This window comes from Leucoraja erinacea, chromosome 2, assembly GCF_028641065.1.
Source record: "Leucoraja erinacea ecotype New England chromosome 2, Leri_hhj_1, whole genome shotgun sequence".
NCBI lineage: Eukaryota > Metazoa > Chordata > Chondrichthyes > Rajiformes > Rajidae > Leucoraja > Leucoraja erinaceus.
Window position 1 is genome coordinate 62,373,574 of NC_073378.1, and position 27,177 is coordinate 62,400,750.

The 27,177-nt window shown below is 39.8% G+C and overlaps 1 protein-coding gene across 2 annotated transcripts in view; it reads left to right on the top strand.

Annotated features, from left to right (window-relative positions):
* tmem245 (transmembrane protein 245) overlaps nt 1–27,177 on the top strand; it is an 85,870-nt gene that overhangs the window by 27,245 nt on the left and 31,448 nt on the right. The window contains exons 6-12 of one of the 2 annotated variants that reach the window (XM_055657760.1): nt 2,886–3,055; nt 7,630–7,653; nt 11,152–11,256; nt 13,717–13,799; nt 15,485–15,575; nt 19,750–19,848; nt 20,350–20,481. In XM_055657760.1, coding sequence (XP_055513735.1) covers nt 2,886–3,055; nt 7,630–7,653; nt 11,152–11,256; nt 13,717–13,799; nt 15,485–15,575; nt 19,750–19,848; nt 20,350–20,481 — 704 coding nt within the window. The remainder of the gene's footprint in view (nt 1–2,885; nt 3,056–7,629; nt 7,654–11,151; nt 11,257–13,716; nt 13,800–15,484; nt 15,576–19,749; nt 19,849–20,349; nt 20,482–27,177) is intronic. The other variant, XM_055657768.1, reaches the window with a different exon arrangement.

The window sequence follows — 27,177 nt, forward strand, 5'->3', positions numbered from 1 at the left end:
GTGGCTGGGAATTCCACAAATTCACAACTCTCTGGGTGAAAAAGTGTTTTCTCACCTGTCTTAAATGGCCTCCCCTTAATTCTAAGACTGTGGCCCCTGGTTCTGGACTTACCCAACATTGGGAACATTTTTCCCGCATCTAGCTTGTCCAGTCCTTTTATAATTTTATATGTTTCTGTAAAATTCCCCCTCATCCTTCTAAACTCCAGTGAATACAGGCCTAGTCTTTTCAATCTTTCCTCATATGACAGTCCCGCCATCCCAGGGATCAATCTCGTGAACCTACGCTGCACTGCCTCAATCATAAGGATGTCTTTCCTCAAATTAGGAGACCAAAACTGTACGCAGTACTCCAGATGTGGTCTTACCAGAGCCCTATACAACAGCAAAAGAACCTCTAAACATGGCACAAACCCTTTTCTGGTTACGTTCCACTTGTAGTCCAATTTCCTTTGCTAAGACAGCACCCCAAACCAAAGATGTGGTCAATTTTACTTAAGCGAAACAAGGCCTGATTGAAGGATATTGAGACACTGTGACATATACCAGTCAGGATCCATCCCCCAATGCTTTGACAGAGAGCCTCTTGCTAATTATTTGATGCCCCCCCCCCCGCCATTTGTCCATGAAAACGTTAGGCACCATCATGCAATCTGAGAACAATAAGGCTGCTGCACCAGACTTACCAGCTGGTGTACAAGATTAAAGGAAAAGAACTGGTACAGAATCTGGTATAAAGAGAAGAGATGCTAGTTACAGTCTTAAGTCATAGAAGCAGAATTAGGCCATCAGCCCATCAAGTTTACTCCACCATTCAATGATGGCTGAACTATCTTACCCTCTTAACCCCATTCTCTTGCCATAACATTTGACACCCTTATTAATCTAGAACGTGTCAATCTTTGCTTAAAAAATACCCCCAAAATACCCAAACCTCCACTTCCCTTGAAGGAAAAAGATGGACTGGAAATTGTTGAGTAATTGCCTGCTTTTCTGCACCAGGAAAAAATAATAATTTGCTGTATTCCCCAAAGGATATGATTTATCCTTGCTGAGAAAATCATTCCAGATCTTCGTTGCAGATTCAGATTATCACACAGAACAAGGATGTGATCTTCATTGTCTGCAAATCCATGAAAAGTATTGGAAGAAGATCTCGAACTGTGTGTAGTTTTTTTGGGAGATTTCTGACTCAGTTCATTTGAGCAGTGCTGGCCAGAATGATATTTTTATCACTAGTATCACTACATCATTTTATAACCTTAAAATACAGCAGTTCTTGCAAATAAACAGGAAATGCTAGAGAAGAAAGTCACATAGCATCTTTGCAGAGAGGAAGGTATCGATAAAGCTGTCAGTCAGTTATCTTTTTTTACATTTCTCTCATTCTCTATTTTTATCCCATTTCTGGCCTCCCTTTCCTCTGTTCTTGAATAAATTATCGCATCCAAATCTGCCCACCTGCTCAACTATGAATCACAGCCAAAAAAAGTAATTCTTGAAGAGTTTAACAGTCACACTTTAATTCTCTCTTCTTGCAAATGTACTCTTTAATCTGACTGACTACCTTTCACTTTGTGTACCTCTCGTCCAGCAAGGCATGATTTTCCTTGCTTTTTTCCAGTTTTAGCTATTTGTATCTTACGATATGTTCCTTGTATTGGTCATGTACCTTTATCTCTAGAATCAATCAAGGAGGTGTATATTCATCTATCACACTTATCACACATCTATATTGTGTTTTATCAACATCATTCAGTCAAAGGGATGGATTATATATGAATGCTGGTGACAGTTAGCTCTACTTCAGCTTCTTGATTCTTCCATGCCGTCTTTTCAACCATCCTAGATAAGCCCCATTTTTCTCTATTTAATTAGTAAAAAGTCTATGATCATCACATCAATTTCACAGTTGTTGTTTCAGATCCAGCTCAATTGATTGCTCTTTGCTATTAACTCAAAGATAAACTTCCATTGTTTCCTATGTAAAGACTGCCGACTGCCACCTTCGGAATACATTGGCCTTCCAATTCCTGTCATAGCCTACTATGATAACTATCCCTAATCGGCCTCTGTCTATCCAAATGTGTATACATGTTATCCTTTAGAATCCCCTCCAGTAATTAACTTACTTACCACAGATGTTAGGCTCACTGGTATCTAGTTCCCAGCTTTATCCTTGTCGCCCTTCTTAAATAGAGGCATAACATTAACTACCCTCCAGTTATCCAACACCTCACCCGTGTCTAACAATGATTGTCAGGGCTTCTGCAATTTCTGTCCGTCAGGGCTTCTGCACTTTCTTTTCTAGCGTCCAATGATGTCATTTTCTATATCTGATCAGGTCCTGGGGATTAATCTACTTTAATGCACCATAGGATGTTCAGCCACAATACAGGCTGTCCTCAACTTATTTCTATTCTATTTCCTAGGTTCCCCAGTCTTCATGAGAAATACTCATTGAAGACATAGCTCATCTCATGTGGTTCCTCACATAATGACCTCTGGTTTCTGTGGGGTCCTAGTCTCTCTAGCAACCTTTCACTTACATAAAATATATTTGTATTCTCCTTAATCTTATCTGCCAGAGCTATCTCTTGCCCCCATTTGGCCTCCTAATTTCCTCCTTAAATATGCTCCATAGACCCCTAAATTCTCTAGGGATACACATGATCTTGACTGCCTATACCTGGGCCATGCTTCCACTGACCATAGCCTTAATTTTTCTCGTCATCCATGCTTCCTTACTCCCAGTTGCCTTGCCCTTATAATTGCAGTTATGATTGAAATAGAAGACTATTTGTATATTAAAAAAACTGACATTGTTGGATACTGTTTATCATGTTCATTGTAATGTTTATGGTGTTTTCTCATTTTTTTTATAGTTTGGGGGCTTAAGAAATTGATCCTACATTTTGGATTGATTAACTTTGCGGAGAGACACATTAATAGTTATTGGAAGATTCTGTCATCCTTTGCTAAAGACAGACAAGATGCTCTTGCTCCAGGACCTATACGAGGACTTGGAAGAATTGTTCTAAAAGCTGATAGTAAGGTACGTTTTGCACAACGTATTCTTCTAACAAGAATATTTTAGCTTGTAAACCTGTTTGCCTGGCTGACCAGAACAAGTAGGAAGTTTCTGTTACTGCTCTAGAGGAAATCACTTAAGCACAAGAACTAAATTCCTGATTGGTTTAAACCACTTGCCATTTCTACCTGCAAGTGATTTTAATCATGTCTAAGTGGTTCAAAATCAAATTAATTTTAAAGTAAAAGATCTATATAAGGCTCTGGTGAACAATAATGAAATGGTTATATGAATTACTATAATGTGAGCATTTCAGAGTTTACTTTAGTTTGGCATATGCTTCCCAGTTTTATCTTTCTATTGTTTATTAAAGTAAGAATTGATAGATAGCTTAGCCTATTTTGATGAAAGCATATAGGATTGTATATCGATCATTCTGTTATCGCCAAGAATTAATGACTTCTGCTTAAATATTTGTCTCTGATTTCTCTTTCCAACATTCAAAATATCTATTGAAGGGCATTTGTTGATGAGTCAATGTAGCCGTTCACAGGATGTTATTGCACACGTGCGCATTCTAAGTTCAATATGTGGATGTATATTAGATCTTTATTTTCTGTGTATCATTAGCTTAAATTATGCTTTCACCTGGATTATCTTAATAATTACTGACCTTTTGTTATCCATTAACTTGAAGATCCATTCAGGTCTCTCAAAACCTCCTATACAGCCTCCATATTGTTCATAATTGAAAATCAATTAAATTAATTAACTTTGAGCTAGACTCATTTTCCTTTTTTTATGAACTTGCGCTTCCTCCCCTGGTTTCAAGTTTATGTCATGATGGCATATTTTCTAGGTTCAGTTTATTGACATCTTCCTTAAGCCTCCTTTTCTAAAGTGAACAAACTTTTGATTTTTAATCTGCACAGTGCTTGGATAACTTAAACCAAGTAGTTACTCAGTTGCTTAAGAAGGAACTGAGTAGACAAAGTGTTTAAGAAGGAACTGAGACCAAAAAGTATTCTTTAATTATGGGTTAATAATTGGAAAGAAATTGATGCTTAAATTTTGGAAAAATACAGCTATACCAACTATAAAATGTGGATTACGAATATGACGGACATAGCACACCTTGAAGAAATGAGACTCCGCCTAATAGATAAATATGACCAATTCATATTCAGAGTCAGTTATTAAAGATGGGATAGCAGCACATTTGGAAAGTGGTGAAATCATTGGACAAAGTCAGCATGGATTTACGAAATGTAAATCATGTCTGACGAATCTTATAGAATTTTTCGAGGATGTAACTAGTAGCGTGGATAGGGGAGAACCAGTGGATGTGGTGTATCTGGACTTCCAGAAGGCTTTCCACAAGGTTCCACATAAGAGATTAGTATACAAACTTAAAGCACACGGCATTGGGGGTTCAGTATTGATGTGGATAGAAAACTGGCTGGCAAACAGGAAGCAAAGAGTAGGAGTAAACGGGTCCTTTTCACAATGGCAGGCAGTGACTAGTGGGGTACCGCAAGGCTCAGTGCTGGGACCCCAGCTATTTACAATATCTATTAATGATCTGGATGAGGGAATTGAAGGCAATATCTCCACGTTTGCGGATGACACTAAGCTGGGGGGCAGTGTTAGCTGTGAGGAGGATGCTAGGAGACTGCAAGGTGACTTGGTTAGGCTGGGTGAGTGGGCAAATGTTTGGCAGATGCAGTATAATGTGGATAAATGTGAGGTTATCCATTTTGGTGGCAAAAACGGGAAAGCAGACTATTATCTAAATGGTGGCCGATTGGGAAAGGGGGAGATGCAGCGAGACCTGGGTGTCATGGTACACCAGTCATTGAAGGTAGGCATGCAGGTGCAGCAGGCAGTAAAGAAAGCGAATGGTATGTTAGCTTTCATTGCAAAAGGATTTGAGTATAGGAGCAGGGAGGTTCTACTGCAGTTGTACAGGGTCTTGGTGAGACCACACCTGGAGTATTGCGTACAGTTTTGGTCTCCAAATCTGAGGAAGGACATTATTGCCATAGAGGGAGTGCAGAGACGGTTCACCAGACTGATTCCTGGGATGTCAGGACTGTCTTATGAGAAGAAAGACTGGATAGACTTGGTTTATACTCTCTAGAATTTAGGAGATTGAGAGGGGATCTTATAGAAACTTACAAAATTCTTAAGGGGTTGGACAGGCTAGATGCAGGAAGATTGTTCCCGATGTTAGGGAAGTCCAGGACAAGGGGTCACAGCTTTAAGGATAAGGGGGAAATCCTTTAAAACCGAGATGAGAAGAACTTTTTTCACACAGAGAGTGGTGAATCTCTGGAACTCTCTGCCACAGAGGGTAGTTGAGGCCAGTTCATTGGCTATATTTAAGAGGGAGTTAGATGTGGCCCTTGTGGCTAAGGGGATTAGGGGGTATGGAGAGAAAGCAGGTACGGGATACTGAGTTGGATGATCAGCCATGATCATATTGAATGGCGGTGCAGGCTCAAAGGGCCGAATGGCATACTCCTGCACCTAATTTCTATGTTTCTATTCTTAAGGAGTTGGTCCCCTTTCATTGACTTTTTGGAATCATGTGATGCAGCAGTCCCGTAAAGATTACTGATTTTAGGTCAGGTCGTGGATAGATTTACATCTCCGAACAAAGATTTGAAAATTTCTTTTTTAAGGGTCTTTTTCTCCTATTTCTACTTTCTACTTTTTCTTTTCTTATATACACACTTCACGTTTTTCTATTTTCTACTATCTATTTTTCCTCTTTTTCTTCTTTCTATTTTTTGTTTTTTTTACTTCCTTTTCAAATACATAAAACTAGAGGTTGTACATAGAATGTATTACATTATGACATAGTTGGCACTAAAATTAGGTACCACTGTATTGTTTTGTACTGTATTAACTTCTAATAAAATAAACAAAAAAAAGAAGAAGAAAAAGGAACTGAGTAGACAAAGTGTTTAAGAAGGAACTGTCAGGAAGAAGGAACTCAGTTGCTGTTACCCGTGCTGTTTCTAAATGTGAATATTTTTACCATAGTATGCCACCCAATATCATAAACAGAAAATGTCTAAATATGATTAAATCTGTGCCTTGTTCAGATATATACTCTAATTACTCTTTCCTGATTATTTTTTTTAACTGTAACCCTCTCCAAGACAGACGTGAAGCTCACTGTTTGACCTGTTTTTACAAAATGTTAAATGGTCAGCTCGACATATACTACAAGACCTACACCAAACCCAAACCAATTAAGGGCAGACGAGGGCATTCGATCCAATTTGTGATCCCAGCTACAAAGACAGATGTATACAGCAATTTGTTTTTCCCCCGCACAATTAAAGCATGGAATAATCTCCACCCAACTATAGTTACCCAACCAGATGCAACTAAATTTAAAGTAGCTCTTTCTTCCCAATAACCTTTTCTGGCTTAAGCCCTCCCTTCACCACCTCCAGTTTAAATTCCATTTGGAATATTTTGGAGGACCTAGTACCATTTAGATGATGCTACTACTTTTCTTCCCTTCCTTAGTTCAATTGCTGTGCATGTTTCCACATTAACTAACTTTCCCTATTCATTAGTTACTTGTCTCAACCTATGTATTTCCTCTATTTTCTTTGTGTTTGTATTTGTCACACCTCTGATTTTCAGAATCAGGTGCAATTGCAGGCACTTCAGTTTCTCTCCATGAGTATCATACCAGCAAAGGAATTTAACTAATGTAGGTTGCTGCAGTTCCGTTCATAGTGACCTATTGGTTCAGCCTCATCACAAAGCTTGCCATTAATCTTCCTACATTTCTGTTTGTCAAGTTATCATGACTGTTACTACAATCTAAAATCATAACGTGACAAGTACATCTCTTTTTAACAGGTACATTTTCGTGAGTGTAGTAAATTTCTTAGACCAAAATGTTTTCCCATTAGTCCAAGGTAACATCTTTACCAAGTCAAACTAAGTGGATATAAGGCAAAGATGTTTGAAATGAACAGTGGTTTTGAACCTGGGATTTACTTGCTTCTTGGCTAGGTTTGTTAGAAATTAATTGACTGGGATTATCTACAACTCTTATAACCATGTGACTACTGGGATAGTAAAAGACAAACTGCATGTTGCTATTCCTTTATTCCCACCTTTGGGAAGAAACCATTCTTTGATTGCAAGTGTTAACTGGAAGCAAGAGTATTAGCCAGAGGTTGGACTCATGATTATTTTTTCCATTCCATTCTCTGCAGTAGCAGATATCAATAGAATTGAATGTCAAGGGATTAACCAGAAACATTTAGCAACCAAAGACGATTATCACTTCTCCCACTTTTTTTCCCCAAGTATTATGTTTATATAATGTGAAAGAAATGGGAAAGATACAGGGCTCACCTGTCCTGATTATCTCCATACAACGTTTAGTTTGTTATATGAGCTACTTGCCTGGTCTTGGTTAATACTCCCTTTCTGCAGTGATTACAAAAAATACTTTTGTGCAAGTTGAATAGGTAAGATTTTCATTGACCTAAACTGCCTTAATTGTCTTTTGTAATGTGAATTGTTTTAATCAGTAACTCTCCAATTTGTTCTTCTTCCAAAAGCTGTGGCATTGGCTTAATAAGCAGGTAACTAGTAGGCTGCTGTATCAGATTCAACGCTTGCTGCTTCAATTTGTTCGCTCATTGATTTAAGCATGGATTGTGTAATTTGAAATTTTTATTGGACTCAAGTACTTTTTCATTGTTTGCAGCAAAGTTTCCAAGTACATTTCAAGAGATTGTCTTGATTTAAATCATGGGAGGTTTAATATGTATATATTTCTACCAAAGAAAAATGTAGAATGTCTGAAATTAATGTCAAGAGTGTTTAATTGTCATATGTAAGAAAAATGGAACAATGAAATTCTTAGGTGCAGCAGCATAACGGGCCTGTAAATGTAATACCAATAGATAATATAATGAATTCAAATTCAATAAATTAATAACTACAATATTAGTGAAAACATATCTGAAGTCCTTAGTGCAACCATAGAAGTTCATAGTTGAGGTTAGTGTTCTATAGTATTCAAATGTCTGATGGTTGTTGGGGGAAGCTATTCTTGAACCTTGTGGTCACAGTTTACTGACTTATATCTTCTTCCTAATGAGCGCATGGTCAGAGTGAATGGGTCTTTGATGATACAGCCTTTTTAAGGTGTTTTAAGCTAGAGGTGGTTCAAGACTTTGACTGATACACCTTTGTTCATGATTTTTTCCCATCCTTGTGTTGGAACAGTTTAAAAATATTCTCATTGTTCTTTTATCAAGTCATAAGTATTTCCTGTTAGATTTTTGGGCAAATGTTTAAGATCAGATGCATCCAGCAGCATTTCCAGAAAATTAGTACTTGCTATTAAAGGGCTAGTTGCCTACAAGAAGGGCAAATATTAACAGACTAACATTTATCTCTAACTGTTAAATGCTTATCTAATGTAACTTCAGCAAATTTTGCTGGAATGTAATGTATTCTATTTTATCAGTTGAGTACACATTTGAACTGTACTGAGTCAGTGATTTATTTCAAATAAATAACAGTTACCATGCTAGGGAAATAGATTTGACTATTTTCATGCACTTTAGATTTTAAATTTTTACTTTCTGCTTGCATTGCTGATGTGCATGAATGTTCTACTTCCTTTAATTGTTAATTGTTGACATTTGTCCCTTACATTCTAGCAGCCTTAAATAGTGATAGTTTGTTTTGTTTATGATACTGACTGATTCAACACGACGAAACCTGTGCTATTTGAAAAGCAAGTGAAACTGTCGATTATGGTGTTGAAAAATATATCTCAAATTAGTTTATGCCTCAGAATCATTTACATATAGGAGATACATTGTTGTACAATCCTAGAATACATTAAGGCAAACATATCCACTCATTTGGTTAATATACTTGATATGTATGTCGGATGGAAGAGCACTTGTTAAAAGTAACACCTCCTCTAACCTCAGCTACTATATCCGGGATTCCCAATTTGGCATCGGCGAGACCAAGCGTAAACTCGGTGACCATCTCACCAAACACGCACTCAGTCCACCAAGGCTTATTGGATCTCCCAGTTGCTAAGCATTTGAACTCCCCTTTGCATTCCCTGCCTAAATGATCTTTTTGTCTTGCCAGAGTGAGGCCACACACAAACTGAAGGAGCCGCACCTCATATACCGCTTGCGTAGCTTACAACCCAACAGTATGAATACGATACGATACAACTTTATTTATCCCAGGAGGGAAATTGGTCTTCCAACAGTCATAAAATCACAACAAGACACATGAAACATGAAATTAAAGTGACGAGGATTGGGGATGTGCAAAGATAGGAGGGTGAGGGGGGGTGGGGGAAGAGTGTCAGTCTACCCCATGACAGAAGGGGGAGTTGTATAGTTTGATAGCCACAGGGAAAAGGGATCTCCTGTGGCATTTGGTGCTGCATCTTGGTGGAAACAGTCTTTTGTTGAAGGTGCTCGTCAGGTTTCCCAGTGTGTCATGGAGGGGGTGAGCTGTATTGTCCAAGATGCTCCGCAGTTTGATAAGCATCCTCCCCTCCGAGACCATTTCCAATGAATCCAACTCCACCCCCAGGACGGAGCCAGCCTTCCTGATGAGCTTCTTAATTCTGTTGGCGTTCGTGGCCTTCACCTTGCTACCCCAGCACACGACAGCGAAGAAGATGGCACTGGCCACCACCAATTGATTGAACATCTGCAGCATCTTACGGCAGATGTTGAAAGAGTGGAGCCTCCTCAGAAAGTGCAGACTGCTCTGTCCCTTCTTATACATGCCTCAGTGTTCCTGGACCAGTCCAGTTTACTGTCCAGGTAAACTCCAAGGTACTTGTATTCCTTGGTAAACTGCACATCCACACCCTTGATGAAGACAGGGGACAGGGGCCCCCTCACTGATGCAGCCCACAATTGCAGAGTCATCCAAAAATTTCTGGGGTGGCAGGAGACCGAGTTGTATCTGATGGTGTAGATGGTGAACAGGAAGGGAGAGAGGACCGTTCCCTATGGGGCCCCTGTGTTGTTCACTACCATGTGCGAGACACAGTTCTGTAGCCTGACATACTGTGGTCGTCCAGTCAGTGATATTGAATTAACCAATTTTAGGTAATTAACAAAATCCCTCCCTTCTCCTCTCCCCTTCCAAAGACATTCCTTCCGCTGGCTTCACAATTTGCAACACTTCAATCTTTATCTTACATATTTCGCCTTTTAATCTCTGGCCTTTGTCCAACCATCTGCCAATCAAGAAAACTCCCTTAACCTGTATCCACCTATTTCTTGCTAGGCTAGTGCCCCTCCTCTCTTCCAGCTATCTTCACTCCCCACCTCAATCAGTCAGAAGATAGGTCCCGGTTCAAAACATCACCAATCCATGTTCTCCACAAATGCTGCCTTACCTGCTGAGTTATTATGGGTTACTCCAGCACTGTCTTTTTTTCCTTTTATGGAGGACAGATTTTGTGTATAATATGTAGCTTGTGTGTGATTTTGTTTTCATCAGCCTGGTTTCCCCAAGATCACTATCAAAGGTCATTGCTTTGTTAGTCATTTAGTTTAGCTTAGAAATACAGCATGGAAAAAGGCACTTCGGCCCACCAAGTGCATGCTGACCATTGATCTCTCATTCACACTTGTTCTATGTCACCTCATTTTCTCATCCACTGTCTACACACTGGGGGCAATTTTTAGAGAGGCTAATTAATTTACAAACCTGCATGTCTTTAGGTTGTGAGAGAAAATCGAGGAACCTGGAGGAAACTCACACAATCACAGGGAACCTGCAAACTCGACACAAACAGCACCCGAAGTCAGGATTGAATCCGGGTCTCTGGCACTCTATCAGCTGTGTCACTGCCACCCGACATTTGTTAAAGTTATCATCAAATTTTATCCAAAATTGGCTCTTCCCTGATCATTATCTATTTCCGAGAGGAATAGTGAGTTTAGGCTGTACAATTCATTACATGATCTACAAACATAAATTGCATAGTTATAGCACAAGTTTCTGCATGTTTTAAAAACAGTATTTAAATTGTTTCTCAATAGTCACCGATCATATTACTTTGTTTTTTCTTTCAGATTCTTTTTTGCCTCGAGAAATCATTGGATAAACTGATCAGCATTTTTATCATCTTTTTACTGGTTATGGGAACATTACTCTTGGCTCTACTCTTAACTGCAAAGGTAAAGATACATGCACTTTGTCAAAAATACATGGGAAACATTGTATTCTTCAAATCTCAGATTTCTAAACTGTGGCACATGTACCTTGAGGGCGTGCAAGATAAATCTTGTAGTTATGCAAAATAAATTGCGCAATCGGAATTTATTAGCCGTGTTTACTTGTGAAGAAGAGAGGCTGCTGGGACCGGGAAAGGACATAAGATTGCAGGGCAAGGGTGGTTGGACGATTGAACATGTGATTGATTAAACCAATGATCGGAATAAAGTGTAAACAGATGATAATTGCCATTTAAGGGATTACAATGTAAACCAAATTGCCAAGTGGGTGGGGGAATTTGGTAAATCCAGAAGGGGATGTGCAATAAAGACAAGTTTGGTAATCTATTCCTTATTTATATGGCATTCTGAATATACATTCTACCTTTTTGTACTAAAGTATATAAACTCTTCCTCTAATATTGTTTCTTTCTTTATCCACAGTAGTGGTAGAAATCCTGGATCTTAATGTATGTCTCAATATTTAAAAGATCAACTTACTTACAAAATCTCCAGCCTGGATAAGTAAATCACAGGAAGTGACCAAGGCAAGCTCTCTTATGATTGGTTTACCAGTTATTTTCCCACATTTTGCCTATCATAATCAAATTAGTAAACCAATCATAAGATTGACCAATAACTTACCTTAGTCATTTGCTGATGAAACCCTGATCTATGATTCTGTTACCTGCTGACTCAACTATTCCAATACTGTCTTAAACCTATATTCATCCTTCAACAACAGCGCTCCCAAAACTATCCAATCCCTCATCATCTTGATCCACCAGCCTTTATCCCTCTGATCTTGATTATCAGGCTATCAACCAATCTATCTTAAAATGTTCAACCTTTTGTCTAAATCCCTTCAGGCTTTGGCTAAACCTTGCTTTGCAATCCACTATAATTCTTGAAAACATAAGAAATAGTAGTAGGCCATTTGGCCAGTTGAATTTATTCTGCATCTTTGTTAAATTCACAAAAATTAATGAGATTGAAGATGATGTGTTTTGAATGTGGACCCCCATTTGAATTCTTCCATCCCTTAATTCTCTTAGCCAATAATTCTATTGACCCCACTTTGAATGTACTCAATAACTGAGCATTCAGGCTGTCAATCTGAAATGTTCCCAATGGCACATGATGTCAGATGTTGTCTTGTCCCTAAGCAGTGCTTTTAATATTTTATCACATCAAATGTTCATTTTATTTCATCTGCAAAGAACAGCTTATGATAATAATGTGAGTTGATTTGGGGAAGTATTTTAATAGTACATTCAAGGGTAAGGGGCAAATTTAGTAAGATATCCAAACTTCTAATGTGCATCTCCTGTTTAACAACCAAGGGATCATTTGTGAATGCTTCTAGTATCAAAGGTTATCTGCTGAAACTGTGTTTGTGAGGCATCTCTCTTTGGAAAGTTGATGGGGGGGGAAAAAGATATAAATTTAAGTGTTGCATCTTCCACAGTCGTATGGCAAAGTCATATGAAAATTGATGTGTTAATGAAGACTGGATCAGGGAGTCAAACTGGGAACAGTTCATTGTTTTGCAAATCACCTTCATGACCCTTCCAATACTTTTCCCCAACCTTCCACCTCCATCCATGGTATTGTGGCCCTGGTTCTATCTATACACCCGAAGGAGTAGAATATCCCTCACAGTATTCAAAGCAGAATTCCAGTTAGAAATACAGAACTCCTGTATTACATCATCTACATCAACTATCTAGTGGTCACCCATTCTGTCTTTGCCTCCTTTGGGATGCCCACCTCTAGAAATGTGCTTTGCCTATGGCACTCAACCTTGTGGATGCACTGTTTGAATACTAGCTGCTGCTTGGGAGCCAAAATCTAGAACTTGAGCTCTTTCAGAAGAAGATATTTACTGCACCTGTGAGTGTCCAGCATGCCAGAAGTTTTGTAGATTCCCACATGGCATATTCAATGTGATGTCCTGCCAAGTTTCTGTTTACTAAAAGAAAAACCAATAATCCATTAGGTCTCTCAGGTTAATGCTGTCTTATCATGGCTCTTTACCTTCTGTTTAAATAAGCTTTGACATATTCTTCCCAATTTAACCCTTTTGTTTTACATGCACGAAAGAGATTTCTTCTTCCTAATTTTCCTAGTGTTTTTAACTTAATCTTAAGCAACGGGTTTCTTCACAAGTTTCCAGGTCATGTTAAGACCTTTATCTGCCAGTAGAATTCAACTTTAAATGACTCTCGAAAGCACCAATTGTTTATACCAATAACAAATAGATATCAAATTTAAGGCAGTGTTTTCATTAAATGTGATCAAAGTGAATAAATACAAATTTGGTCATGGTTTCATTTATAAGAAAAAGTAATTAGCAATTAATTTTAGAATCTTGAATTTTTGTTTTATTTACTTCTGGCTCTGAAAGTTACTATACTTTTGCAGGTTCATGAAGAAAGTGTTCACATGATCAAAGTCACCAGCAATCTGATAAATGAGACTGTTGCTAACCATCCAGAATGGGCAAAGTAAGCAATAAAATCAATAACAACAAAATCAAACACACTTTTTAGTTATTTATAATTGTGTATTTCCTGTCTCTCCATTCCATCAGCATAATCCTAGATACAGATGGGGTTTATAATTTATCAAGGTCTCTAAAATATAACGTGTTGGCAAGTTGGTTGAGCTGAAGGAAGATGAAAGCTCCAGGAGCAAATTATGATTCTCGGGGCAGTGAGGGAAGAAATTGTCATAGTCTTAAACATAAGAAGATTGTATGTTGGAATTCTGACACAGGTGCAGAGTGGCAAATGTGGTAAACATTTGGGCGACAAATTGGCCTGCAATTTTCATTATCTTTGTTAGCAACATGGTGCAGAGTAGAGCTGTTGTCTTACAGCGAAAGCTGCGCCAGAGACCCGGGTTCGATCCCAACTACCGGTGCTGTCTGTACGGAGTTTGTACGTTCTCCCCGTGACCTGCATGGGTTTTCTCCGAAATCTTTGGTTTCCTCCCACACTCCAAAGACGTACATGTTTGTAGGTTAATTGGCTTGGTAAATGTAAAAATTGTCGCTAGTGGGGTGTAGGATGGTGTTAATGTGCGGGGATTGCTGGTCGGCGCGAACCCAGTGGGCTGAAGGGCCTGTTTCCGCGCTGTACCTCTAAACTAAACTAAAAAGATGTCTGAAGTTTCTAACTCAGTGTGAAACTGCCATTTGTTCAGTAAATAAGTAGCACGAGTCTTCAAAGGAAGAATTATGATTGATAAATGTTATTAAATTGTGAAAACAAAATAGACATTTAGTACAAGGTACAGGTACTATAATGCTTTAGAGATGCAAGAAAATAGCCTATTGGCAATAAAAAATGATCTAAGCATCTATAAGAGGCATTAGCTGCAAAGTGAGAAAGTTATTAAATCTTCCAATCAGGTTGGATTTTGACTGGAGTATAGATTTGACTCCGATTGGAACTACCCTCTGTTTCCAGAGATTCACCACTCTCTGCGTGAAAAAGTTCTTCTCATCGGTTTTAAAGGATTTCCCCTTTATAAGCTGTGACCCCTTGTCCTGGACTTTCCTAACAACGGGAACAATCTTCCTGCATCTAGCCTGTCCAACCCCTTAAGAATTTTGTAAGTTTCTATAAGATCCCCTCTCAAGAGTTTAGAGGTATCGTGAAAGACAATGAGAGAATCAGTCTGGGACCGTCTCTGTCCCTCTATGGCAATAATGTCCTTCCTCAGATTTGGAGACCGAGAAGGTAAAGGGTCTCACCAAGCGTACAACATGAAATTAACTGAATGAAAGTCGTGAAGGAAATGAGAAAGCCTGTCTGCTTGGCAGTTAGTAACCAAAAAGTCATGAAAAGCCTGTGTGGCAGTTAGTAACCAAAAAGAGATGTGCATTTAAATTTTAATTTTTTTTGAGATATTGGAAATGTTGAGAGCACATTTCCCAAATAAAGTAAGATGTGATGGTAATTTTAACAAATAACTTTTTAACTAATAAATCTTGCTTGATATCATCTGACTTTATATAATTTTCTTGTATTTGGTCAATCGATATATAATATATGATTATATAATGAACCTTAGAATTGCTAATATTGATGGATGTGTGCAACACTGAGTGATGTGATTTTATTTTTGTGTATTAAGAGTGTTCTAAAAATTTTATGTCACTTTTTGATACCTTCATTTGTTTCAGCTGGCTACCTGAGGCCCAGGTGATACAGAAGGCACTAAATTCTGCCGCTAACAATGTGTACCAGTATGGGAGAGAGTGGATAACACACAAGGTGCAATTCTGATTCCTTATATCTGAATTTTATGTGTGCTTAATTTCATCAAATATTGTCACAAACAGCATTCCTCGGTGGTATTAACTTGGATTCCTACCACGGATATTTAACTTTTGATCATTTGGTGTAGAGGAAGCCGATGAACAGTTTAAGAGCAGAACTGTAGGTAACCTTAACCTGTTGAGGAGTACAATCATAAATAGCCATATGAAGTTCTTGAATAGTATTGCAGTAAGCTTTATTTTCTTCGAATTTCATGTTACTATGCACCTTTATCATTCTTCACATTCCCCAAAAAGGAGAAACAAAAGTAAAAATTGAGATATCAAATTATTTTATTGCCTTTATTGTCAATGATGATTCCAAATGAAACAGATTAGAATTTTAGAGGTGGGGAAGAGCAGAGCAAACATCTAGGCCACCTATTTGTCTTAATTGTGGCCTCCATTGGCCATAAATATCAATGGTTTACCTGTTTTGCTGACTTTTGTCTGCAAACAAATGGATAAATAAACTAACGACTACTGTTTCTTCAGTCAGAACAAGGGTCTGATATACAACTTTGGTTTCATCTGAGGGTTCCAGTGTCCACCCCACACCACCTCATTCTCAGGAGTGCATGTTGGTAGGTTAATTGGATACTGTAAATTGCCAATAGTGTATAGGTGAGTAATAGAATCTGATGGAGTTGATGAGCATGTGGGGAGAATGAAAGCAATGGAAATAATGTAGGGTTATTGTAAAATAGATGGTTGACATGAACTTGCTGGGCTGAAGGGCCTGCTTCCTTGCTACAGTGCCCTCCATAATGTTTGGGACAAAGACCCATCATTTATTTATTTGCCTCTGTACTCCACAATTCGAGATTTGTAATAGAAAAAAAATCACATGTGGTTAAAGTGCACATTGTCAGATTTTTATTAAAGGGTATTTTTATACATTTTGGTTTCACCATGTAGAAATCACAGCTGTGTTTATACATAGTCCCCCCCCCCATTTCAGGGCACCAATGTTTGGGACACATGGCTTCACAGGCATTTGTAATTGCTCAAGTGTGTTTAATTGCCTCCTTAATACAGGTATTAGAGAGCTCTCAGCACCTAGTCTTTCGTCCAGTCTTTCCATCACCTTTGGAAACTTTTATTTCTGTTTATCAACATGAGGATCAACATTGTGCCAATTAAAATCACAGAAGCCATTATGAGACTGAGAAACAAGAATAAAACTGTTAGAGTCTCAGCCAAATTAGGCTTACTAAAATTGACTGTTTGGAACATCATTACGAAGAAAGAGAGCACTGGTGAGCTTACTAATCACAAAGGGACAGGCAGGCCAAGGAATACCTCTACAGCTGATATCGTATCAGAAGTATTTTCTCTATAGTAAAGAAAAACCTCCCTGTTAACAGACCAGAAACAATCTTCAGGAGTCAGGTGTGGGTTTGTCAAATACCACTGTCCGCAGAAGACTTTATAAATAGAAATACAGAGGCTACACTGCAAGATGCAAACCACTGGTTAGCCGCAAAAATAGGATGGCCAGGTTACAGTTTGCCAAGTACTTAAAAAAAGAACCACAGTTCTGGAAAAAGGGCGTGGACAGATGAGACGAAGATTAACATATCAGAGTGATGGCAAGAGCAAAGTATGGAGAAGAGAAGGAACTGCCCAAGATCCAAAGCATACTACCTCATCTTTGAAACACGGAGGTGGGGGGTGTTATGGCCTGGGCATGTATGGCTGCTGAAGGTACTGGCTCACTTATCTTCATTAATGATACAACTGCTGATGGTAGTAGCATAATGAATTCTGAAATGTATTGACACATCCTATCTGCTCAAGTTCAAACAAAATGCCTCAAAAGTAATTGGCCGGCGGTTCTACAGCAAGACAATGATCCCAAACATACTGCTTCTTCTTCCTGCGTATGGCGTGCACATCCTAAAGTTGTTGGACAACTTGTTCTATTTGATCTTATTTGATTGTGCACGCCAGGTTGATTGCATTCGTTGAAACAGGTTACATTCGTTGAACCACGTGAAGGTTGCAATCCCCCACCCCAACATACTACCAAAGCAACAAAGGAGTTTTTCAAAGCTAAATAAAATGGGCAATCTTGAGTGGCCAAGTCAATCACCCAATCGAGCATGCCTTTTATATGCTGAAGAAAAAACTGAAAGGGACTGGCCCCCAAAACAAGCATAAGCTTAAGATGGCTGCAATACAGGCCTGGCAGAGCATTACCAGAGAAGTTACCCAGCAACTGGTGATGTCCATGAATCGCAGACTTCAAGCAGTCATTGGCCTTTATTAAAATCTGACAATGTGCACTTTAACCACATGTGATTGTTTTTGATTACAAATCTCAAATTGTGGTGTACAGAGGAAAATATATAAATGATGGGTCTTTGTCCCAAACATTATGAAGGGCACTGTATAATCTCTCTATCCTAAAGTTTCATAATCAACAAAAGTATAAAGTATTAAGGCTGAAGGTCTTGGATTATATTATACCAAGCTTTCCTCTCTCATTTTAGTCCATTCAACATCAAAGATTGAATAGTCGACTGGAAGGATAGGATAGTTGACTGCTTCCGACCCTCATTGATCCCAGTTTTTTCTTGAATCTTAATCCAAGGCATAATCACTAATCTTAGTACAAATTGGCTTCTGGTTTCAGAGCAGTATCTTCCCTGTGGTCTAGAAAGATGGCTTTATTTAAGTACAGTTATCTGATTGATGATTTGGCTGGAGGAAAAAAACAATGTAAATGTGCTTTAAATGTGAATCTTTTTATGCTAAATTTTTGTAAATGGAAAATGTTTAAAGATGTATGGAAACTTGGTGAAAGGATAATCAGGAATTGGGAGTTCTTTCTTTCACCTACGGACTTCAGAAATCCTTTATTTTGGGAAGAGTGAACAAATCAGTCATGATGGGTGGGGTGCAGATGCTGGAAATTTAAATAATAATAGAAAACGCTAGAAACACGCAGCAGGTTAATCAGCATCTGTAGGAAAAAAACAGATTCTGTTTCAGATTCTAAATACTTTGACATAACTCAATGGATGAGGTTTTGGATTTAAAGTTATGCAAGGTTATTATGCAATGTGTAGCATCTCTCTAAACTGAGGAAACATCAGATTTTGGGGCTTTACTTATCTCCCTTTGTTTTATTATTTATCCATTATTTCCTCTCTTCCCCCCCCCCCCTCCACCCATAATATGTTTTTAATTGTTTGAACCCTTCACCCTTCTTAAATCCTTTTGCTTGTCATTGAGGGGGAGGGGGGACATGCATTCAGATGCTTCATGAAAGTTTAGGCTAATGTTTAAATTCTTTACACGGGATCTCTCGGTTACAAATGAACTGCTTTACAAAATTCCAACTTTAGCTAAATTCTCCAGTTATGTTTTGTGTTGCCTTGAGGTCTATCTACAAGATAAAGAATGGTATATGTATGATATATATAAGAATTGTTTATATTTTCATACCATTTGTCAAGCTGGTACAGGTCCACCACCGATTTTCCGCCACCTTTAATCCGGGCAAAATTATGAAAGCGCACTTGAAATCCCCCCGGAAGCCCCCTTGAAAATGTGGCGCCTATGCCCAGTAACGTGGTCAATCCCAACCACATTGGGACTTCTGCTCTGATCAGCGGATCATTTTTGCCACCTGTAGCCAGGGCTCTGGAACTGGCCCGACCGGAGCCGGCAGATGTAGTCCCTTAGTCGACTTTGCGTGCTGGTACCTCAGCCCTCTGCTGCGTCAGCGGACCATTCCGGTGCCTTTACGCTTCCCTGGGAGGCCATGACCTCTTGGTCCGGCAAAACGAATAATCCATAAAGGCACTGGAACCAAGGGTGCCGGAAAATCAGTGGTGGACCTGCAATAATAATAATTAAATATTTCATGGTATTCATTAATGACTGGAATCAGTATATATTCCAATAGTTTAATTATGGCTAGTATTAAGGTAATTATTCAATGAAATGAAAGAATTTTAGCATGTGTACAACGAGTGATGTGATATGGGCACCTATAGAAAATAGACGTTTCTGACGTAGAGAAATTGCTTATGGACAGTTCTCTGGAATAACCCTGCCTCTACTAGTATTTGATATAAAATTTGATTATATGCTGATAAGCATTTTTGTATTTTGTTTAGCTTCATAAGATGTTAGGAGACAAGATGAACAACACCACAATTATAGAGAAGCAAGTCTTAGAGCTTTGGGATAGGTTATATCAAAATTGGTTTGTAAAGGTGAGTGTTGAAAACTGAAAATTTATATCTGTTGTAATTACCTCTAAGTACTTTTAAATACAGTTGATGAAATATAATAAAATAAAAGCTACACCTGTGATCACTGTATTTCTCCTCTTTTGCTCTGTCATAGTCTCAATCCCTTCCACTGCCTTCTCTTTGTTTCACTGCCTACTACTTTTGAAAAATTCTAACCTAATAATTATCCTTGGGGTATTCCTACTGCTTATTCTTAGGATCTTTACTGCTCATCTCCTTAGTCACTTTTTCTTATCCTTGTCTTTACCATTTCCAGTGGGCATCCTGCCTCCTTTTGCAGAGCTTCTCTATCTGTTCTCTGAGCCTTTTCCCCCTCCCAGGTGTCACTGACCCAACCTTGGATAGTCCAGTTAACTAATTCTTCACATATTAATTTGCCATGTATTTGCGAGATCCATACATAGATGTAAATGTTGCTAATTCATTTTCAGAAAATTACATTTATATTATTTCTCTACTTAGAACGTAACTCATTCTGGAAGACATAAAGGGCACAAATTCATGATCAATCGGCAGAATAGTTGGCTGGGAGACATGTTAGACTGGCAGGACGTTGTCTCCTTTATTCATGAGAACATTGAGACCTTTCTTTCTGTGAGTATCCATGCATTCTAATTGTTTAAAATTGTGTCCTTGCCTTTCTGATCTCTCTGCCAACACCAAGCTTAAAGAGAAGTTTTTTTGGGGGTTTTTTTTGTAGGCTGTGGAGGGAAGATCTCTTGATGTGGTGAGATCTGCAGCGGTCTATGAGATGCTAACCTGGTGTTAATTAATGAGGTGTTGTTCTTAGATCACGAGGATGAGTAACTTGAACTGCTGGTGAGGATGCTGTTGCAAAGCAGTGGGAGCTTCTGATTTTATCTCTCAGAATATCTTTGGAGATTTGATCACCAGTGAAAGAACTTCAGATTTCTGGGATAAACAGTTTACATTTAAGGTCTCCAAGTGCGAGTTTCCTCATTGTTTAGTTGTTGAAATTTAGAATTTATGTTGCTTGGGAGAATGTGTTTGAAAGAAAGAGAGTCCTGTTGAAGGATACAGATGTATCGAAATTGAGGTCCACGGTAAAGATGAGACCAGGGGAAAGAGGGAGAAATCCAGGCATGAAGATATACGTTCAGTGAGGAATGAGCAGGCAAACAGGGCAGTACTATTTATGGATCTTGAGTTTAAAAAATAGCAGGCACTGTGGAGTTGCAGCATGTTGAGATTCAGGGCTGTGGAGAGAAGATCTCTTGATGTGGTGAGATCTGCAGCGGTCTATGAGATGCTAACCTGGTGTTAGTTAATGGTCATGGACCAGGGGAAGGTATAAGGAGGTGTCAAAAAGCTAGCAATTGGAGATCAGTGCAGCAAATTTTACAATGGAGCTCCCCCTTTGTCTTGAGAGTATGATGACATTGTCAGGGTTGTTCCAGACTCCTTTTTTGTCTTCTCTAGTTCCAGTATTATTTCACTGTCATGGACAAAACAATAAATGATATTATAGATGTGCAACCAGCAGTTTCTTAAGTTCTCTTTTTAGGAGTAAAGTTGTTTGTACGTAACTACCCTACCTTTCACCAATCCCAGTGCCAATATCAAGAGTGCTGACTTACTACAGGGATTGAAACATTAAGTCCTATTAGCTCTACTGATCTTCTGGAAGAAAAACCAGTGACTGCTGTGAAATTGCAGATGACGACAAGGGAAAGACCATGTGACAGCTGACAGGAGGAAATAGACCCCAACGGGACTGTTATGGGTTGGCTACCCATAACAGCAGGCTCTGTCACCTTGTTAGGGCACAAGAGCCACCCTCACTTGGCTATAAAAAGTTCAAAGAGAAAAATACCCCCAGAGTCTGCGAGATGACTCATCGACTGATCATCTGGTAACAAACCTTGGAAAGGACACGACATTGAATCAAATAAGTGGCAAAACTCTTGAAAAACGAGCAGCTGGACACGTTCTCCAGACCTGTAAGTGTGGCTGGACTAAAGTAACATCAACTCATGGTCTTAAAATTAATCAGGGACAGAAGAAATGCTTGAAAATCTCCAACCCAGGATCCCGCATAGGCCAGATTCTGTCAAGAGAAAGGTCAAATCAGTTAGATGAAACTCAGCAGCAGGAAGAAATCCACAGTCCGCAGAGCATCAGCACCCTCCGGGATGTGGAAGAAGTCCAAGACACAACCAGGCACAACATAAAGTGGAGAACGTGCAAGGACGTAAGCCGTTGGTGAAATGGCCAAAGTTTAACAGCAAGGAATGGGAAACCATTAATGCAGATGTGAGCTGATCTTAAGTGGAATCAAGGGATCAGCAGAAAAGAAGTTGGAGAAGATGGGTGATCTAGTCTACAGCTATGGAAAGGAGAAATTTGGAGGAAAGGAACAACTCAACAGGAAAGATAGGCCTCCTTCACCTCCCCCAAGCCCCGTCGTCTCCAGGAAATCCAACGACTTGTTAAAGAAAGAAGAGGCCTGAGAAAGTTGTGGAAAAAGGCAACAGCAGAAGATGGTGAGGGCATCAACCTCCTTCAAGAGGACCTGACAGAGGCCCTCGAATGCGTAGAGTGGAGAATTTAAAGAAACAATGCAAAAAGAAGGAAAAAGCAAGAACAGACCTACAAAGACCCCCTTAAGTTTGTGAAAGAGAAAAGCGGATGCCTGAAAGCGTCAAAAAAAGGTTGAAGCACTCATCAGAAACATCCACATTTATGAGCTAAAAGATGAACCAATACTTGTCCCCGCTGATATCTCACCAATCTCACCCCCACAACATCAATTTGACATCAGCCCTCACAAGCTGAGTGAGGTAAAAGAAGTAGTGAGGAAGGCAAGAACGGCCTCTGAACCAGGCCTTAATGGTGTTCCGTATTGTGTCTACAAGAATGCCCGAATGTTCTGAAATTCCTCCGGAGGAACATGAGGGTTGCGTGGGAAAAGCAAGTTATCCCCAAAGCCCGGCAAAGAGTGGGGGGGGAGTGCTGATCCCAAAAGAAATAAATGTGTTCACCATCGAACAGTTTCGGCAAATAAACCTCATTGCACAGATACAAGTATGGGTACAACGAAATGCAGTTTAGCGTTTTGCAAAAAGTACGGGGACGCAGAGCCTCGCGTTGTGCACGCGACGCCATCTTGGATCCAATATATCCAAAAATGACAAAAACACACAATAAACACAAATTGAACATCCACCACAGTGAGTTCACCAGGCACCTCCTCACTGTGATGGAAGGCAAAAATCTTAAAGTCCTTGTCTCTTCCCTCCTTGTTCTCCCTCTGCTCCGAGGCGACCTGTGAGCTCCTGACCACCCGTGTCCGATCCTCCGAGGTCAGGTCGCCGCAGCCGCCGGAACGTCACAGCTCCGTTGTCGGGTTGCCGCTTCCGCTGCCGCCGGAACGCCACAGCTCCGATGTTGCCGCTGGAACGCCACAGCTCCGATGTTGCCGCCGGAACGCCACAGCTCCGATGTTGCCGCTGGAACGCCACAGCTCCGATGTTGCCGCTGGAACGCCACAGCTCCGAGGCCGCCAGCTCCGCCATTAGGCCTCGGCGCAGGCAGAGACGTACACGGGGGATACGACAAGAGAAGTCGCATCCCCCCGAAGGAAGAGACCAAAAACACGTTTCTCCCACCCCCCATACCCATACACAACATAATAAAATAAAACCCAAAATGAACTAAAACAGGACAAAAGAACAAACAAAAAGAGAAAAAACAAACGGACTGCAGGCGAGCCGCAGCTGCTAAGGCAGCGCCGCCATCTTGAAGCCCATTTGTTGTCTTTCCAGCCCATACGTTGTGGAATTGACAGTTCCATGGGAAGATGGTGTTGAAGAAACTTATGAGAGGAAAAAGACCAGGTACTCTGAACTGGCAACAGAAACTGCCCAGAATGGCTGGGACTAAGATTTTCCCTGTAGAAGTGGCATGCAGGGGATTTGTTGCTACATCTATGACCAATCTATTGAAGAAAATAGGGATGAGGAGTCGTTTCCGACAACAAGCAATCGTCATTGTCAAATGCATCATAAAAAAGCAGCATTTGGCTTTGGATTAAAAGGAAAGATAACAAATGGGCCGCAAGATGAAAATAGGAGGGTATGGAACTGGGACACCAGGTATCACCGTTGAACCCTCTGGAGACGTTGTGGGCTTATCAATGAAACGTCAAAGAAGGAGGGTGCCCACCTGATGACCCTGATGACGTACTTGCCCTACCTTTCACCACTCCAATCCCGCTGCCAATATCAAATGTTCCGACTTACTACATGGATTGAAACATCAAGTCCTATTAGCTCTACTTGAAGCTTTTTAACAGTTTACTTAAATGTCTGTAAGTTGTTACCAGGTCAGTTCCCAGGATGGTGGGATTGACATATGATGAAAGGATGGATTGACTGGGCTTGTATTCACTGGAATTTAGGAGGATGAGACTGGGATCTTGGAGAAACATATAAAATAACTAAAGGATTGGACAGGCTAGATGCAGGAAAAATTTTCCCGATGGTGGGGGAGTCCAGAACCAGGGATCACAGTTTAAGAATAAGGAGGTAGGACATTTAGGACTGAGATGAGGAAACAATGTTTTCACCCAGAGAGTTGCGAATCTGTGGGGGCCAATTCACTGGATGGTTTCAAGAGGGAGTTAGATTTAGCTCTTGGGGCTAAATGAATCAAGGGATATGGGGAAAAAACAAGAACGTGGTACTGATTTTGGATGATCAGTCATGATTATATTGAATGGTGGTGCTGGCTCAAAGGGCCAAATGGTCTGCACCTGCATCTATTTTCTATGTTTCTACCATGTATTTCCAGATGTTTGGACAGTTGGCTAAATAGACATCTGTGTCCAATGTGTCAGATTGATGGTAGGTCAGATAGAGTAATACACATCGGAAACAGGAGCTTTGACCCAATTCTTCCATGCTGTTCAAGATGCCTGGGCGTGGCCGGGGGCCCTTTCTGGGAGACCCGTCGGACCTCTCACTAAACCTTTCCTAGCCACTTCCTCTGGCACTCATTCCATTAACTCACCACCCTCTGTGTCTTTGTCTGTGTTAATAATGAGACTCCGGCTCGGATAATTTGTGGTAGCTGTGTGGATGAGCTTCCAGTGAAGGTGGTGGAGGCAGGTTCGTTTTTATCATTTAAAAATAAAATGGAAAGTTATATGGATGGGAAGGGAATGGAGGGTTATGGTCTGAGCGCAGGTATATGGGACTAGGGGAGATTATGTGGCACGGACTAGAAGGGTCGAGATGGCCTGTTTCCGTGCTGTAATTGTTATATGGTTATATGGTTATAATTTGATTAATGATCAACCCCAATTTGTGAGGATAGGGGGTGGACAAATCATCCTCTATGATAATTCTGAACATTGGTGCTCCACAAGGATGCATTCTTAGCCCCCTTCTTTACTCCCTGTACTCCTTGAAAGTGACACAGCATTGAGAAAGTGACATTGAGAAAATCGTTTTTGAAAAAAACATGCAGGAACCTTGCTTTAAAAATAGAAGCGTGGAGTACAATAGCACTGCAAAGTCATGACCAACACCTATAAGTCACTGGTTTTGTCACAGCTGTAGTATTGTGTTCATTTCTGGGAATCAAATCTTAGAATGATATATAAAGCCTTTTATGAAGGTGTAGAAGAGATATGCTAAAAATGATTATAATGAGGAGGCACTTTGGTTATCTGGATAGACCTTGATCTGCAGCAGTTAATGTGAAAAAGCTGTGCTAAGAAATAAGTAGGATGTTCCAGTATGTTAAGGCAGAGATAATGAAAGATCAGTGATACATTTCCAAGTCAGTGTGTTGTGTCACAACTGCATGGAGGTAATGGTGTCATCAGTTTAGATCAGGGCAATTTAAGTCGTGGCTTTCAGCGATGCGATCAATTATGTTGTGACTACATTAATTTTAATGGTATGCTAATATATAATTATTAGGATTTTTTATCCTTATGCATATTGAACTTCCAAAGGTATAAAGATTGCTAAGTGTTATCAGAGCAGTTCTTATCCAGGTGGGTGAAGAATATGCTATTGTACACCAGACACACTTGTAATTAGGGGAAAGCTCTGTAGCCACAGTTATGTTTTGGGTCATTGGTGACCCTTTTTTTGGTAATCCCTGAGCCAGGTTTTTGTTTTGATGACCCCAGTTTACCTTAAGTTAACTCGCCCACTCCTGTTGGGGTTTAGCATTACACAGAGTACAAACTGATTTTCTCTTAAGTTACCCGTCAGCATTGCATTTTTTTCCATCATATTTAAGTTCCCCCTTGTTTTTGCCATTAAAAAAATGAAAGATAAAAAACTATATTTCAAATTTGGCAATAAAGGCTGATTTTTACTTAACTGAAGAATCTCCCATACTGGTATTGCATTTCAAATTTGTTTTGTTTCACATTTGATGACAGTAGTGCCAGTAGGGTGCAGCAGTTAGCTATAGATTGACTTGTGCTATAGATTTTTTTTTACATTGTGGTGCTTAAGGGATTAATAATAATAATATATATTTTATTGTCATTGCACATCAGTGCAACGAGATTTAGTATGCAGCTTCCAACCGATGTAAAAGAAAAGTAAAATAAATAAATAAGCTGTGTGACGTGACCATCCGAGGGAGACAGTCCAGGGGGGATGGGGGGCACTCAGCAGCATCTACACTGTAGATGCTTCTGTAAATCTGCACTTTCCAGGCTGTTATTCAAACTTAGTATAAAAACAGATGTTAAAACATTTTGACATAGATGTTAATGATGAGGATAATTAAACCACCAAATTTGGTGATCAGTGTCTTACTGTTGCAAATCTTGTGGCTAGAGCTTCCTTCCCAAACTGTTTGAGTCCTTGGCAATGCAACAATGTTGGCATCATCCCCAAGATGTTGAGTGGTGGGGAGGTGTTTGGTCTAGAGATACAGCGCGGAAACAGGCTCTTCGGCCCACCGAGTCTGTGCCGACCAGCGATCCACACATTAACACTACCCGACACGCACTAGGGACAATTTACAATTTTACAAAGCCAATCAACCTACAAACCCGTATGTCTTTGGAGTGTGGGAGGAAACCGCAGGTCACAGGGGGAATGTACAAACTACGTACAGACAAACATCCGTAGTCGGGATTGATCCCAGGTCTCTGGCGCTGTAAGATCATAAATAATAGAAGCAGAATTAGGCCATTCGGCCATCATCTACACCATTCAATCATGGCTGATCTACAGTGCATTCAGAAAGTATTCTTACCCCTTCACTTTTTCCACATTTTGTTACGTTATAGACTTA